General features: G+C 47.0%; 1 protein-coding gene across 1 annotated transcript in view; it reads right to left on the minus strand.

The window, feature by feature from the left end:
* Window positions 1-7,200: 7,200 nt before the first annotated feature.
* Window positions 7,201-18,361, minus strand: part of LOC119969747 (embryonic polyadenylate-binding protein-like) — a 62,491-nt gene continuing 51,330 nt past the window's right edge. Inside the window, 3 exon segments of the mRNA XM_038803786.1 lie at window positions 7,201-7,411; window positions 8,248-8,329; window positions 14,686-14,816. Of these exon segments, the coding sequence (XP_038659714.1) occupies window positions 8,252-8,329; window positions 14,686-14,816 (209 nt within the window). The 3' untranslated portion in view covers window positions 7,201-7,411; window positions 8,248-8,251.

The raw sequence follows: 18,361 nt of genomic DNA on the forward strand, positions 1-18,361 counted from the left end.
AAAGGATATACTTGCCATGTAGGGGGAGCAGGGAAGGTTCACCAGACTGGTTGCTGGGATGGCGGGACTGTCCGCTTGCCCCGGCTTAGAAGGAGAGGGGACATAATTGAAATGTTTAAAATTCTGACCTGGCTGGACACACTAGATGCATGAACGTTGTTTCCTCTGGCTAAGGGGGCAGGGGGGTTGGTCTATAACAAGGGGGGTCACAGTCTCATGATATGGGGCAGGCCATTTCGGATTGAGGTGAGGAAAATCTTCTTCATCGAGGGTGACGAAGAGATCCTCTACCACAGAAGACTGTGGAGGCCAATCACAGAATATATTTAAGACGGAAATACATTTCTAGATTCTCAGGGCGTCAAGCAGTATGGGGAGCATGTGGGAATGTGACGTTTGAGATAACGATCGGCCATGGTCACCTTGAATGGTAGAGCAGGCACTAAGGGCTGAATGGTCTACTCCTGTGTTCTATGTTTCTGTTAATGGGCTCCAACGTCTGGAGTGGGCCTTGAACTTACAACCCTCTGACTTGAGGTGCGAATGTCATCAGTGAGTAGAATTTGAAGTGTCCTTTGATCAGCGCAGTCAGCAGAGTGTCAATTCGACCCTGGGATCGGGGCTAGTTTTGCCTCTGGAATGTGCTGGAATCTGGGTGGTAAATTGGCAGCATCTCTTTGCCCCACAATGTTCAAAGCAACATGTTCAGCAATATGTGATTTTCATATCCGCTTTGTAATTGCATGGTTTCAATCACTTTGATAGGAGGCTGGTCAAAAATGCCTTGCTAAATATTGTTTTCATTTCTTCTTCAGGATTACAGCGGTAGTGCTGCTGATCTTCAGGCGATGCTTAGACAGGACCCAGGCAACCAATCTGGCCAGCGCCTCCTGCAGGAAGTCCAGAATCTTGTTAAATAAAAGCTTGTTCTTGTGGGGGAGGAAGTGGGGCTTCAGACTAAAGACACCTGAAAACGTGCATATGAGAGAGGGGCTTAGGCAGGTTTTGAACCCCTGTATATTTATGCATGTTTTGTTTTGGGCTTTACGGGTCGTTAGTCTCGATACCAAAGAGCACTATGTGAGAGTATTTAAATTATACAAACAACAGCTTGACTTGACTCTAATTCCTACTCAAAAAATTAAATTAATAGAAAACGGTTCCTTACGCAGCAAAAGACTCATTGACTTGGCAACGGGAACATTAACCAGTCCCTAGATTGCACAGCTTATATAAGCAATAATCCGCTTGCAAAATATGCTGTAGAGGAATTTGACATAATTAAAAATTTTTTTTTTAGGAAGTGTTTGTTTTGTGCTGGCTGTGTTTTCAAGATTGTGCTTTTAACTCTCGGTGTTCCATTGCGCTCTTTTATTTTTCTTTGTGTCCTCCTCTGTTGCCCCACTTTTCCTGATGGCTTTGACTCCTTGCTGGGTTCCAGTTTAAACTGTGTCCCCACTTCCAGGATACTGAGAACAAAGATGTTACATGTAGACCTGACCATGTCCTCACTCACCTCTTTCTCCCCACCCACCACTGTTCAGTGCCACCTGTCTGCCATCTCCTCTGAAGTTTATTAACTTGACAATGACCAATGGGGTATTTTGTGTGGTTATTCTCGGACAGTGGAAGTGGAGGTGAGAAAGGGCGATAAGGGCAGCTTGCTAAAATGTACTCTCTCTTTTTTTTTTTTGCTGCTCAACACTTCCTCTGTCATTTCACCTAGATACTTTGCCTGACTGCCCTCTGCACTGACAACATTCCTGACTGGAAACAGCACTTCGAATTTCTATCAGCATCAGTGCTGAAGTAAGATGTTGAAATATAGGAGCAGGACCCCATTCAACCCCTTGGTCCTATTATTAACGAGGTTATGACTGATCTGTGACACCAAACTCTATACCAACCTTTATCACACATCCCTTCATGCCTTTAAGATCCATCAATCTCAGATGTAAAATTAACTGCTCCAACGTCAACCATTTGTTTAAGATTTTCAAACTGTCCACCTTTCTATAAACGTATTTTTCTAATTTCACTATCTGACTCTGACCCAGAACTCCCCAACCAGAAACCACTCCATGTCCTGTAGAGAGGCGGGAGAAACAAACAGCTGACCACAAACTCTGCAATTTACTGGGAGAAGTCAGCAACGCTTTTGTCTGGAATTCTCACTCCCAAAGGTTTTGCCCAAGTTCAGTGCGTAAATGCAGAGTCTCTGGCCAGCGAGCCCAGAATTGTAATAATGAGATTTGTTATTTTGACTCCCATGATTTACTGACCAACATGAGTAGAGAACGAATGTTTCCCAAAGACCCAGTACTAATTGTGCACGGCTCACTCCTACTGGGAAGACTAATTTGGGAGTGAAAACATTGTTGCTGAAGTGGTTTGTAAAATATTTTGTTTTTGGTGTTGCAGATTGATAGTTTTTGAATCGGAGGAATCATTGATTGTAACTTTAGTTAATTTCTGTCATCAAACAGACTTTTCCTGCTAACAATTCCATATTTTGATCAGGATTATTATTTTTTCCCCACAATAAGAGGGCGTGTTAGTGATTGCTGCAGCCGGTGGGGTAAGATACAGAATACTGAGTATAGATTAAGCAAACTCACTTTTGCAGGTGTCCACAAAAACCTTTTCAGCAAAGGGATCAACTTGTTTTGATTCGTCTCTCTAGTCTTTATCCTGAATCGGTATTGTCTGGACTATTATTAAACCACCTGTTTGTGTCTCTTCCCCTGGGACCTAATGTTTAATTCCATAAGTCATGCTATGTGCTATTGGTTTAGTTTGAATGTTGTATTGCACTGTAAAACCTTTTGGACTCAGGTATTAAAACTTATGGTAATGACAGTAGGTGTCTTTATTTGCTGGAGTGGAGAAGGGTGTCAGACTCTAGATTAAAACAAGTGCACCAATAAAAATCAATTGTCCCTCTGCTCAGGTTCCGGGGCGGGTAGCACACTAGTTTTAGAGTCTGTTGTAATCCAGAACCATTCACTCCTTCCAGCACACTGAACCAGCTATCCATTGTGCCAACTTGTCACAGCTCCTTTGCCGGAAGCATCGGAACATCCATCACCTGAGAGAACAAAGAGAAGTACAACACAGGAACAGGCCCTTCAGCCCTCCAAGCCCATGCTGCCCGGCTAAACTACAATCTTCTACACTTTCTGGGTCCATATCCCTCTATTCCCATCCTATTCATGTATTTGTCAAGGTGCCTCTTAAATGTCATTATCGTCCCTGCTTCCACCACCTCCTCCGGCAGTGAGTTCGAGGCACCCACTACCGTGTGTTTAAAAAAAAAACTTGCCCTTCGCACCTTAAACCTGTGCCCCCTAGTAATTGACCCCTCTACCCTGGGGAAAAGCCTGACTATCTGCTCTGTTTATGCCCCTCATAATTTTGTAGACCTCTATCAGATCGCCCCTCAACCTCCCATGTTCCAGTGAGAACAAACTGAGTTTATTCAACCGCTCCTCATAGCTAATGCCCTCCATACCAGACAACATCCTGGTAAATCTCTTCTGCACCCTCTCTAAAGCCTCCACATCCTTCTGGTAGTGTGGCAACCAGAATTGAACGCTATACTCCAAGTTTGTCCTAACTAAGGTTCTATACAGCTGCAACATGACTTGCCAATTTTTGTACTCAATGCCCCGGCCAATGAAGGCAAGCATGCAGTTTGCCTTCTTGATTACCTTCTCCACCTGTGTTGCCCCTTTCACCTTCTCCACCTGTGTTGCCCCTTTCAGTGACCTGTGGACCTGTACACCTAGATCTCTGACTTTCAATATTCTTGAGGGTTCTACCATTCACTGTATATTCCCTACCTGCATTAGACCTACCAAAATGCATTACCTCATGTTTGGATCAAGCTCCATCTGCCATCTCTCTGCCCAAGTCTCCAAACGATCTAAATCCTGCTATATCCTTGACAGTCCTCATCGCTATCCGCAATTCCACCAACCTTTGTGTCGTCTGCAAACTTACTAATCAGACCAGTTACCTTTTTCCTCCAAATCATTGATATATACTACGAACAGCAAAGGTCCCAGCACTGATCCCTGCAGAACACCACTAGTCCAGCCCTCCAATTAGAAAAGCACCCTTCCATTGCTATTCTCTGCCTTCTATGACCTAGCCAGTTCTGTATCCACCTTGCCAGCTCACCCCTGATCCTGTGTGACTTCACCTTTTGCACCAGTCTACCATGAGGGACCTTGTCAAAGGCCTTGCTGAAGTCCATATAGACAACATCCACTGCCCTACCTGCATCAATCATCTTTGTGACCTATTTGAAAAATTCTATCAAGTTAGTGAGACACAACCTCCCCTTCACAAAACCATGCTGCCTCTCACTAATACGTCTATTTGCTTCCAAATGGGAGTTGATCCTGTCTCAAAGAATTCTCCCCAGTAATTTCCCTACCACTTACGTAAGGCTCACCGGCCTGTAGTTCCCTGGATTATCCTTGCTACCCTTCTTAAACAAAGGAACAACGTTGGCTATTCTCCAGTCCTCAGGGACATCACCTGAAGACAGTGAGGATCCAAAGATTTTTGCCAGGGCCTCAGCAATTTCCTCTCTAGTCTCCTTCAGTATTCTGGGGACTTATCTACCTTAATATTTTTCAAGACGCCCAACACCTTGTCTTTTTGGATCTCAATGTGCCCCAGACTACACGCCCTTCTCCCGACTCAACATCCACCAATTCCTTTTTGGTGAATACTGATGCAAAGTATTCATTTAGTTCCTCGCCCATTTCCTCTGGCTCCACACATAGATTCCCTTGCCGATCCTTCAGTGGGCCAACCCTTTCCCTGGCTACCCTCTTGCTTTTTATGTACGTGTAAAAAGCCTTGGGATTTTCCTTAACCCTATTTGCCAATGAGTTTTTGTGACCCCCTTCTAGCCCTCCTGACTCCTTGCTTCAGTTCCTTCCTACTTTCCTTATATTCCACACAGGCTTCATCTGTTCCCAGCCTTCTAGCCCTGACAAATGCCTCCTTTTTCTTTTTGACGAGGCCTACAATATCTCTTGTTATCAAACGTTCCTGAAATTTGCCGTATTTATCCTTCTTCCTCACAGGAACATGCCGGTCCTGAATTCCTTTCAACTGACACTTGAAAGCCTCCCACATGTCAGATGTTGATTTACCCTCAAACACCCGCCCCCAATCTAGGTTCTTCTGTTCCTGCCTAATGTCGTTATAATTAGCCTTCAATTCCCTCCAAAACACACACAGCATCCCAACTCTGAACTACAATCACCCTTCAACTAGTTGTCAACTAGGTGGGGTGACAAAGCCTCAGTTTCACAAAACAAAACATGCAAGGTCGAGCCAAGGATTCAGAATAATCATAATTTACTGCTTAAACTCTTGACCCTAAATGAATTCAACCACCAATTTCTGAGGGGAATGTGGGAAGGAGAATAAATGACAGGTGCCAGTGATGAATAGAAGGGGTGAATTTCTCCAGATGTTGTTGGAGACTTTCTATATGTGTGAATAGCAGGAAATGAATCTCCAACTCTCATACATCCTCCCCGTGTGAGCGTGGGTTTCCTCCCACAGTCCAAAGATGTGCAGGTTAGGTGGATTAGCCATGATAAATTGCCTTAGTGTTGGGTGGGGTTACTGGGCTATGGGGATAGGGTGGAGGTGTTGACCTTGGGTAGGGTGCTCTTTCCAAGAGCCAGTGCAGACTCAATGGGCCGAATGGCCTCCTGCACTGTAAATTCTATGATAATACCTGTCTGTTGTATCAAAGTCATCGAACCACCCACCAAGCAATACCATTAGGCAGCATGGTAGCATTGTGGATAGCACAATTGCTTCACAGCTCCAGGGTCCCAGGTTTGATTCCGGCTTGGGTCACTGTGCGGAGTCTGCACATCCTCCCCGTGTGTGCGGGGGTTTCCTCCGGGTGCTCCGGTTTCCTCCCACAGTCCAAAGATGTGCAGGTTAGGTGGATTGGCCATGCTAAATTGCCCTTAGTGTTGGGTGGGGTTACTGGGCTATGGGGATAGGGTGGAGTTGTTAATCTTGGGTAGGGTGCTCTTTCCGAGAGCCAGTGCAGACTCGATGGGCCAAATGGCCTCCTTCTGCACTGTAAATTCTATGAAAAAAATTACAAAGATTCTTATCATCCAAGGGCCAGGTTTGCCAAAACAAACATGGCCTGGCTTAACAGCCTATCTGGAGAATCTAATGTGCTAATAGATTATCTTTTTCCATTTAGCCAAACAGCCCCTTCGGTACCTCAAAATAACCCCAGTCCAATATCCTTTTCTTTTATAAATTTAGAGTACCCTATTCATTTTTTTCCAATTAAGGGGCAATTTAGCGTGGCCAATCCACCTACTCTGCACATCTTTGGGTTGTGGGGGCGAAACCCACACAAACACGGGGAGAATGTGCAAACTCCACACGGACAGTGACCCAGAGTCAGGATGGAACCTGGGACCTCAGTGCCATGAGGGAACAGTGCTAACCCCTGCACTACCGTGCTGCCCTAGTTCCTTTTTATGTTAACCAATATGCTATTCTATCATTTGCCAGCCTTGATTCCTCCCACTGTTATTTGTCCTGGTTCTCACTTGAACATCTCACATGGTGCATATGATTCACCAGCCAAGGAACTTGTCTTTGGTTTCCCCCAAGTCTTGTTGGAATGTACCTGTCCTGTTTGTGAAACATCACAAAGATCACCCATTCTTCCACTGTTTTTCCTGACAATCATTTGGTTCTTTTTTACCCTGGCTAGATCTCTTATCCCAGCGATGTTAGAACTTAGCAGGACATGCAAGATGGTTCTCCGTTTACTAATCTACACCTTGCGATACAATGATCATTCTTACTCATGATTCCCCTCAGAGGCAACTTGGCCCAGCGTCAGATTCAGCAATTACGAGTCACACAGACTCAAAACATATTTTTCTCTCCGCCTGCTCCAGCATTTTCCATTTTTATTTCAGATCCAGCAATGCCTCCTTCCTAGTTGGACTGAATATTTTAGAAACCTCATTCCTTGTGTGTGAGAGAGTGTGATATATACGATCCTCAAAAGTAAATCAAAGCAATTTGTGATCCAGTAACAGGAGGACAAAGACCATACGACATGGGCTGTGCCCATCAGCTCCGCCATTCAATCGTAGCTGGTGTGTAAGGACCAAGCTGTGTCAGTCCAGTTTCAAGGTACTTTAATAAGTCAATGAAGCAATGAGCCATACAGGACAAAGCAAGAGGACAGTCTCGACACATAAGCATTCAGTAATGTGAGCAGAACCTTATTACCAGCCCACATCCAATCAATTTATTCCCCACCTAAACTTTGAATCATGTGACCAAACATTTTCTTCATGAAACAGTTTTCTCGTAGTTAGTCAAGTCCTTCCTGCAAGAAATGGGAAACTCATTAATAAACCACGCTTGCACTCAAGGTAAGCTTCCCCAAGTCCGGAAAGCGAATCAGAAACACCCACCTTTTCAACCCCTGCCTCATTCACCTATCCTGCTATTGGCTTAAACTTGTTCTCTGGCCATGGGAGATGCCGACTGGGCTGCATTTATTGGCCCAAGGGCCTCAAGACTCAATCATCTAACATGGGACTGGAGTCACATAGAACCACTAGGTAAGGACGGTGGGTTTCCGGAGGATTTTAGTGAACCAGTTGGGTTTTTAAAACGACAATCTGACAGCTTTCATATTTATATTCTGGTTTGGTCTCCATATTACAAAACAGAGGGCAAGAGAAGCAACTAAGAAAAGGCACAAAAATATTACGAGCATGTTACCAGAACTGAAAGGTTATTCCAATCAGAAAAGACTGAATAGTCTGGGTCCAATTTCCCCAGAGAAAATGGAGACTAAGGTCTGATGTAAAAGGCAGAATGAATCAGATTGTGAAGGGATTCAATAGAAAAGAGGATCCCCCTTTGCAAACGGGTCCATAATGAGATGTCATCAATATGATAGCCGCCAATAAATTCAGGAAAAGTCCTAGTGAGTGTGGTGAGACTGTGGCATGGTGGACCATATGGAAATGGTTGGAGGGAAGTGGCATTGAAGGAGAGACTAGATAAACACACCAGGCAGAAAAGGATAGGAGGACATTGCTCGAGGTAGAGGAGGGAAGGAAGGTTCATGTGAAGCATAAACACAGTATCGATCAGCTCAACCAAACAAGCCAAAATCTCATGTGCTTCCCCATTGCAAACTGTGGACATCACCTGCTCAGGCAGCTGGGTTGCCTTTTTTCTGCACTGTATCTTTAGCTTGGTGAGCTTGAAGCACAGCAACAGCTTCCTCGACCTGGAAGAACCCAAAACAACAGATTCTTCAAGCTGCAGCAGATTGAAGGACAAGATTCTCTTTGTAAAGCAAGATGGCTGCAATGGTACATGAAGACAGAAGCAATCTACAGCCCCAGGACCCCATTTTTTGCAGGTCTTTCATTGGTTTAGCTGCATTGGCATCCAAGGTCCTAATAGAAGGCATCTCTTCCCTCAAAGTGATGATGGCTGGCTGGTTGAGGTGGTAAAGGGCAGGAATTCAACTGAGTTCCTGCTCCTCATTAGTCAATGCCTCTGCTGAATGGTGTAAAAACATACTAGGTCCAGGGAACCACAAGAACAATTAACCTCCAGACAGTTTTACAGCCACTGAAGGAATTTTGAAGTGGTCACTAGGGAAATGAGGTGGTCACTAGGGAAATGAGGCAGCTAATTCCTACATCACATGTTCCCACAAACGGCAATGTTGGTTAAGGACTAATTGGCCAGGACGCCATGGAGAGGCCGCTGTTCTTTCTGAACCCAAGCCATGAGATCTTTCATGTCCACCCAAGGGACAGATGAGGCTTCAGTGTAACAGCTCCTCTGAAAGGCAGCACTCCCTCAGTAATGGGCAGGTGAGCCCACGACAAGCTCTCAAGACCCTGGAGTGGGACTTTAACACATAGCCTTCTGACTTGAAGGCAGGATTGCCAGCTACTGAGGCCCAGCAGACACCATACTTTGGAGAGTGACGCTTCAGGCCAAGTCAGAGGTCCTGGTGCTATTTATTTAAAAAAAAAAAATTTAGTGCACCCAATTATTTATTTTCCAGTGAAGGGGCGATTTAGAGTGGCCAATCCACCTAACCAGCACATCTTTGGATTGTGGGGCTGAAACCCACGCAGACAAGGAGAGAATGTGCAAACTCCACACGGTGACCCAGAGCTGGGATTCAAACCCGGGGCCTGAGTGACGTAGGCAGCAATGCTACCCACTGCGCCATGTGCCGCCCCTGGTGCCATGAAAATGAAAATGAAAATTGCTTATTGTCACGAGTAGACTTCAATGAAGTTACTGTGAAAAGCCCCTAGTCGCCACATTCCGGAGCCTGTTCGGGGAGGCTGTTACGGGAATCGAACCGTGCTGCTGGCCTGCTTGGTCTGCTTTCAAAGCCAGCGATTTAGCCCAGTGCGCTAAACAAGCCCCATTTTGAGACAATAAAACTCCAGCTACCCATAGGAATTTGACCGGGTTGTCTATTATCTCAGAACTCCATTTGACATCTTGCAACTCTACATGAGGCAATAAAGCATCACGACTGTTCCTGTGGTAAAGGACACTACAGACAACAAAAACAAATCCACTCAGCACAAATTCTCAGTTCACACAGATCTCACTTCAAATGTCGATTGACATCTATAAAAAAATTCAATAACTTGCCTGGATACCCAAACACCCATTACAGGACACCATAAAGTCTGCACATCAAGGATTACATTGGTCAGTGTGCAAGAATTCAGCCACTTCTTGTGGACATGTCAAGCCACACAGACTAACCAGCTAATGGGACCCAACACACTGTGTTTAACCAAACCCCTGTATTCCACCTTCCCCAAGTATCCGGAGAGTCATTGCTGACTTACCAAATTGCTTGGTTCACAGAGTGACCAGTCTAGAAATAAGCAACAATTCTGCACAAAATAATAAACTTTGACCCACTGTCGAATTGAACAGAAAATATATGTTTTTAATCCCAGTTCTACTCTCATCTAAAAATTGCAACATTGGGTACTGGATATTTATAAAACACAGCTTTGACCACCAAGCCTGGTCTATCGAGGTGACCATTCAGCGTTCCCCAATCTTTAATGGACTCCTCTTCACCAAACCTGAGGAAGTCATCGAATCCTCTCCACCCACACTGACAGGGTTCGAGGCTGTTTTAATTCCTGATACAAACTTCACTCCCTAACCACAGAGCATATCCCTCTCCCAGGCAACTGGAACCAGACTGTTCACGCTTCACATTGGACCCTAAGATGAGCTTCCGACCACATGTCTGCACCATCATCAAGAACACCTACTTCCACCTCTTAACATTGCCCAATTTTACCCTCCCTCAGCTCATCCAATGCAGGCCTAGCTGGTGTGACAGAGCCAAACACACTCACTTGGCAAGCAAAGTATAAACATCTTGTTTAGTTACACAAATGTTCTAACGTCCATCATTGGGCACTGACTTGGTGAAGGGGACCTGTGCCGTTGCATCATCTTGTTTCTTTGCTTATTTTTTCCTCCCCGTTTCTTTTAGTTAAAGGATAAAAGAGGAAGATGGGTCTGTGCCCCACCCAGTGTGATTGCTGAGCTGTAACTTCTCATTCCTCCCCTATGATCCAAATTGGGGAAGAGGGATGGACACAGACCGTTATTAAACCTGTGCAGAAGTGAAACCTGAAACTCACACTTGGCTAATGGGTTTGAATTTATGATGTGGAGATGCCGCCATTGGACTGGGGTGAGCACAGCAAGAAGTCTTACAACACCAGGTTAAAGTCCAACAGGTTTGTTTTGAATCACTAGCTTTCAGAGCACTGCTCCTTCCTAAGGTGCATTTATGAAAGGGGGGGGGGGGGGGGGGTGGAGATAGTTATAAGTTTAGTTATTGCAAATGGGCTATGTTTTATTTGTGATTTTCTGTCTTTATGTTCCAGCAATTTAGATTGACCCTAATATTTTGTGATGTCTTAGGTCACAACTCCAAGTTTTCAAATCTTAGACCCCCCCCACAGTGCAGAAGGAGGCCATTCAGCCCATCGAGTCTGCACCGACTCTCTGAAAGAGCATCCTACCTAGGTCCACTCCCCTGCCCTATTCCCGTAACCCCAACTAACCTTTTGGACACTAAGGGGCAATTGATCATGGCCAATCCACCTAACCTGCACATCTTTGGACTGTGGGAGAAAACTGGAGCATCCGGAGGAAACCCGCGCAGACAGTCACCCAAGGTCAGAAGCGAACCCGGGTCCCTGGTGCTGTGAGGCAGCAGCGTTAACCACCAGTCTCTCTCCCCCCCCCCCCCTTTACCACAGTCTCTCCCCCCCTTTACCACAGTCTCTCCCCCCCCTTTACCACAGTCTCCCCCCCCCCCTTTACCACAGTCTCTCCCCCCCCCCCCCTTTACCACAGTCTCTCCCCCCCCCCCCCTTTAACCACAGTCCTCTCCCCCCCCCTTACCACAGTCTCTCCCCCCCTTTACCACAGTCTCTCCCCCCCCCTTTACCACAGTCTCTCCCCCCCCTTACCACAGTCGCTCCTCCCCCCCCCCCTTTACCACAGTCTCTCCCCCCCCCCTTTACCACAGTCTCCCCCCCCCCTTTACCACAGTCTCTCTCCCCCCTTTACCACAGTCTCCCCCCCCCTTTACCACAGTCTCTCCCCCCCCTTTACACAGTCTCTCCCCCCCCTTACCACAGTCTCTCCCCCCCCCTTTACCCCAGTCTCTCCCCCCCCCTTTACCACAGTCTCCCCCCCCTTTACCAGTCTCTTCCCCCCCTTTACCACAGTCTCTCCCCCCCCCCCTTTACCACAGTCTCCCCCCCCCCTTTACCACAGTCTCTCCCCCCCTTTACCACAGTCTCTCCCCCCCTTTACCACAGTCTCTCCTCCCCCCCTTTACCAGTCTCTCCCCCCCCCCTTTACCACAGTCTCTCCCCCCCCCTTACCACAGTCTCCCCCCCCCCCCCTTTACCACAGTCTCTCCCCCCCCCCTTTACCACAGTCTCTCCCCCCCCCTTTACCACAGTCTCTCTCCCCCCTTTACCACAGTCTCTCCCCCCCTTTACCACAGTCTCTCCCCCCCTTTACCACAGTCTCTCCCCCCCTTTACCACAGTCTCTCCCCCCCTTTACCACAGTCTCTCTCCCCCCCTTTACCACAGTCTCTCCCCCCCTTTACCACAGTCTCTCCCCCCTTTACCACAGTCTCTCTCCCCCCTTTACCACAGTCTCTCCCCCCCTTTACCCCAGTCTCTCTCCCCCCTTTACCACAGTCTCTCCCCCCCTTTACCACAGTCTCTCCCCCCCCTTTACCACAGTCTCTCCCCCCCCTTTACCACAGTCTCTCCCCCCCCTTTACCACAGTCTCTCCCCCCCCCCCTTTACCACAGTCTCCCCCACTAAGCTGTTGGATATCTGCCCCAGTAACCTCTTATGTGGCTCATTGACATTTAATTTAGCCTCCTGGGATCTTTTATTATGGGGCCTCACGGTAGCATGGTGGTTAGCATCAATGCTTCACAGCTCCAGGGTCCCAGGTTCGATTCCCGGCTGGGTCACTGTCTGTGTGGAGTCTGCACGTCCTCCCCGTGTGCGCGTGGGTTTCCTCCGGGTGCTCCGGTTTCCTCCCACCGTCCAAAGATGTGCGGGTTAGGTGGATTGGCCATGCTAAATTGCCCGTAGTGTAAGGTTAATGGGATTGTTGGGTTACGGGTATACGGGTTACGTGGGTTTAAGTAGGGTGATCATTGTTCGGCACAACATCGAGGGCCGAAGGGCCTGTTCTGTTCTATTACGTTCATGCACGATATAAATACTGGCTGTTTTATAGTCCTCAAAATGGCTATCGTCTCTGCAAGATTTGACCAGCGGGGCAAGCTAATAGTTTGCAGGCTAGTCACTATGGGCCCGGACTCTACATCAAAATAAACGGAATGGAATGTTCGACAGACACAGACGGGACTTTGATTTCATTTCTCTGGTAAACCACCATCTCTGATAGGAGTGGCATTCCCTCAGTACTGCACTAAGAGTGGCATTCCCTCAGTACTGCACTAAGAGTGGCATTCCCTCAGTACTGCACTAAGAGTGGCATTCCCTCAGTACTGCACTAAGAGTGGCATTCCCTCAGTACTGCACTAAGAGTGGCATTCCCTAGTACTGCACTAAGAGTGGGCATTCCCTCAGTACTGCACTAAGAGTGGGCATTCCCTCAGTACTGCACTAAGAGTGGCAATTCCCTCAGTACTGCACTAAAGTGGGCATTCCCTCAGTACTGCACTAAGAGTGGCATTCCCTCAGTACTTGCACTAAGAGTGGCATTCCCTCAGTACTGCACTAAGAGTGGCATTCCCTCAGTACTGCACTAAGAGTGGCATTCCCTCAGTACTGCACTAAGAGTGGCATTCCCTCAGTACTGCACTAAGAGTGGCATTCCCTCAGTACTGCACTAAGAGTGGCATTCCCTCAGTACTGCACTAAGAGTGGCATTCCCTCAGTACTGCACTAAGAGTGGCATTCCCTCAGTACTGCACTAAGAGTGGCATTCCCTCAGTACTGCACTAAGAGTGGCATTCCCTCAGTACTGCACTAAGAGTGGCATTCCCTCAGTACTATGCACTAAGAGTGGCATTCCCTCAGTACTGCACTAAGAGTGGCATTCCCTCAGTACTGCACTAAGAGTGGCATTCCCTCAGTACTGCACTAAGAGTGGCCTTCCCTCAGTACTGCACTAAGAGTGGCATTCCCTCAGTACTGCACTAAGAGTGGCATTCCCTCAGTACTGCACTATTGTTGGTCTAGATTTTGCAATCATGTGTCTGGAGAGCGGGGCATGGACTCTGACAGAAGGACAAGAGCCTTTCCCATAGAATCTGGCACCCATGGCTACTTAGTGTTAAGCTGACAGGGAAACAGCAACTCCATTCAGGAACCGGCCAAAGCCGGAGCTCGAGCTCAGAACGAATCGGAACTTCGTATACGCAATGATTTCCAAAGTTGGAGTGCGGGAAATGTGGGAAGTGTACAGAAGGAGCCGGCTGGTCTTCGTAATAAGGAAGAGGAATCCCTCTATTAAAGTGGTTATTATTATTTTCTGCCCTAGTACACACCCCTTATAACAACTGGGACCCGTTTTCTTTGCATAACTAATTTAAGTAATTCCTAAAAAGGAAAGCTGCGAATGCTTGTGGTAAAACCCTGAAAGCTCTCAAGAGGCCCATTGTGGAATTCGCCAACACACATCACAAAAACCCAGAGTCAAGAACGGAGTGACTGAATCTACTCGCTTGTGCCATCCAGCATCCCAACAGGATACGTTCCTCCAACTTTTCTCCACGTACACACACACACAGACACTGATGACTATCAATTACTGCAAAGGCGAGAGTAGTAAATAATCGCTGCTTTACTGAGCAAAGATGTGTGGCCTCTCCTGTAGCTGCTACCAAAATGGGAGCAGCTCCGGCGAGCACACACATTTATACTCCGCCTACTGGGCGGAGCCAGCTGGCAGGGATTTACCCATGTACCTCAAATACAGGAGTCTTACCGTGCTACATCTAATATAGTTAATGGTGACTACCACACACACACACACACACAAACAAAGAAATCCTACCTTGGAGCACAGGGATTCTTGGGATTCCAACATGTGCAGGAGCTCAGAGTTATCAATCTCCAGCAGCATACCGGTGATTTTGCCAGCGAACATTGGATGCATGCCTTGGATGAGTGGATACAGGCGCTCACCTGTACAAAACAGGAAATCTCGGAATCTTCCTCGGATACTGAACTGAAAACCCTGCAAATACTCAGCAATCTGGCAGCATCTATTTGGCTCTTCCCCCCCCCGAAGGACCCAGAGTTGCTGTTTTAAATATCACCTTCCCCCAAAAAAGGCCGACATTTAGAAATTCATGATGGATTGAAACGAGAAGAAAAATATCCCAGGCCAGTTGAGAGCTATACCAAGAGAACTTTCCAACATTAGGAATACTGAAGTCAATATTTGGAAGGAGTTGTGACTTTGGGATTATTGAATTGAAATAGGCTTTCAGGGATGTTTACACCATTCTCCTTGTTAAAACCAGTCAGGGCCTTTGCTCCATCATGGCTGCTGTCCCCTCGGGGAAAGAGAACATGGATTGGCGTACAAAGGCGTTCGCTAAGTTGCAAAAGGTGGGACTTTCCTGTAAAATATTCAAAGGGAATCTAGAGCAGTCTGACATTCAAAATAAGGAGTTGATCATTTTGGACTGAGGAAAGTCAGCTTTCTTCACTAAAAGGAGCGCAAATCTTTGTAATTCCCTACCCATAGTGCGGTGGATGCTTGGCCATTGAGTATATTCAAGGCTGAAGCTGATAGATTTATGGATGATTATGAATCAAGGGACATGTGGTGGAGTTCAGCCATGATCATCTTGAATTACGATGAGGGGATCAAATCCCTTTCTCCAGTCCCCCCTCCTTACGTTCTTCTGGGAGAGCTGGGCCTACCTGGGCCATTAGGCAAGTGATCATAAGATATAGGAACAGAATTAGGCCATTCAGCCCATCAGGTCTGCTATGCCATTCGATCATGGCTGATGTGTTTCTCATCCCCATTCTCCTGCCTTCTTCCCATAACCCCTGATCCCCTTATCAAGAACCGATCTATCTCTGTCTTAAAGACACTCAGTGATTTGGCCTCCACAGCCTTCTGCGGCAAAAGAGTTCCACAAATTCACCACCCTCTGGCTGAAGAAATTCCTCCCGTTCTCCGTTTTAAAAGGATCGTCCCTTCGATCTGAGGCTGTGTCCTCTGGTTCTAGTTTTTCCGACAAATGGAAACATCCTCTCCACCTCCACTCTATCCAGGCCTCGCAGTATCCTGTAAGCTTTAATAAGATCCCCCCTCATCCTTCTAAACTCCAACAAGTACAGACCCAGAGTTCTCAAGCGTTCCTCATACGACAAGCTCTTCATTCCAGGGATCATTCTTGTGAACCTCCTCTGGACCCTTTCCAAGGCCAGCACATCTTTCCTTGGATATGGGGCGCAAAATTGCTCACAATACTCCAAATGGGGTCTGACCAGAGCCTTATACAGCCTCAGATGTACATCCCTGGTCTTGTATTCTAGCCCTCTAGACATGAATGCGAACATTGCATTTGCCTTTGTAACTGCCAACTGAACTTCCAATGTTAACTGAATCCTGAACTAAGCCTCCCAAGTCCCTTTGTGCTTCTGATTCCTGAAGCCTTTCCCCATTTTTCATTTTCATTCATTTAGAAAATAGTCTATGCCTCAATTCTTCCGACCAAAGTGCATAACCACACACTTTTCCACATTGTACAAGTACCCAATAATTTTTGTTCCAATTAAAGGACAATTTACCATGGTCAATCCACCTACCCTGCGCATCTTTGGGTTGTGGGGGTGAGACACACGCAGACACGGGAAGAATGTGCAAACTCCACATGGGCAGTGACCCGGGGCCAGGATCAAACCGGGGTCCTCAGTGCCGTGAGCCAGCAGTGCTAACCACTGCACTGTGCCACCCTTGCATTGTATTCCATCTGCCACTTCTTTGCCCACTCTCCTAGTCTGTCCAAGTTCTTCTGCAGTCCCCCCACATCCTCAATACTACCTGTCCATCTACATATCTTTGTATCATCTGCAAACCCAGCAACAGTGCCTTCAGTACCTTCTTCCAGATCATTCATGTATATCATGAATAGGTGTGGTCCCAACACTGACACCCGTGTGTCACTGGCTGCCATCCTGAAAAAGACCCCTTTATCCCCACTCTCTGCCTTCTGCCAGTCTGTCAATCCTGTATCCATACCAGCAACTTGCCCCCAACACCGTGGCTCTTATCTTATGTAGCAGCCTCCTGTATGGCACCTTGTCAAAAGCCTTCTGGAAATCTAAATAGATCACATCCACTGACTGTCCTTTGTCTAATTTCCTCATTACCTCCTCAAATAATTTTAACAGATTTCATAGAATTATCATAGAATTTACAGTGCAGAAGGCCATTCGGCCCGTTGAGTCTGCACCGGCTCTTAGAAAGAGCACCCCACCACCCTATCCCCGTAACCCAGTAGCCCTGCCTAACCCAAGGGCAATTTAGCATGGCCAATCCACCTAACCTGCACATCTTTGGACTGTAGGAGGAAACCGGAGCACCCGGAGGAAACCCACGCAGACACGGGGAGAACGTGCAGACTCCGCACAGACAGTGACCCAAGCCCGGAATCGAACCTGGGACCCTGGAGCTGTGAAGCAACTGTGTTAACCACTGTGCCACCGTGCTGCCACGATTTGTCAGACATGACCTCCCCTTGATTGAGCCGTGCTGAATCAGTCCTATTTTATCATGCACTTCCAAGTACTCTGCAATCTCATCTTTATTAATAGACTGCCAATGACCAAAGTCAGGCTAATCGGCCTATAATGTCCCATCTTCTGATTCCCTCCCTTCTTAAAATGGGATGTTACATTAGCCACTTTCCAGTCCTCTGGGACCATCCCTGCCTCCAGTGATACCTGAAAGATTACCACCAATGACTCCACAATCCCCTCAGCCATCTCTTCTAGAACCCTAGGGTGTAGTCCATCCGGTCCAGGTGATTTACCCACCTTCAGACCTTTCAGCTTCCCCAGAACCTTCTCCTTAGTGATGGTCACTGCACTCACCTCTGCCCTTTGACTCTCTTTTGAAGTTCTGGTATCCTACTGGTGTCTTCCACCATGAAGACTGATACAAAGTACCTATTCAGTTCCTCTGACGTTTCTTTATTCCCCAACTGCCGACTCTTGGACAGGCACATGGACAGTAGTAAATTGAAGGGGTGTAGGTTAGATTGATCTTAGATTAGGATAAATGGTCGGTACAACATCGTGGGCCGAAGGGCCTGTACTGTTGTACGTGCGATGTTCTATCTATTGCTACTTCTCCAGCCTCATTTTCCAATGGTCCAATGTACATTCTGGCCTCTCTCCTACCTTTTATATAATTTTAAAAAAACTCTTGCAATCTTCTTTAATATTACTTGCTAGCCTGCACTTATATTTCATCTTCTCCCCTCATTGCGTTTTTAGTTGTCCTCTGCTCGCTTTTAAAGGCTTCCCAATCCTCTGGCTTCCCACTAATCCTCACCACCTTGTATACCTTTACTTTAGCTTTTAAACTGCCTTAACTTCCCTCGTCAACCATGGTTGATCCTCTTGGGGAGGCAGCCGCACGTTGGAGGGGGGGGGGGGAGGCAGCCGCATGTTGGGGGGGGGGGGAGGCAGCCGCACGTTGGAGG

The sequence above is a fragment of the Scyliorhinus canicula genome, chromosome 7 (genome assembly GCF_902713615.1).
Source record: "Scyliorhinus canicula chromosome 7, sScyCan1.1, whole genome shotgun sequence".
Classification (NCBI taxonomy): domain Eukaryota; kingdom Metazoa; phylum Chordata; class Chondrichthyes; order Carcharhiniformes; family Scyliorhinidae; genus Scyliorhinus; species Scyliorhinus canicula.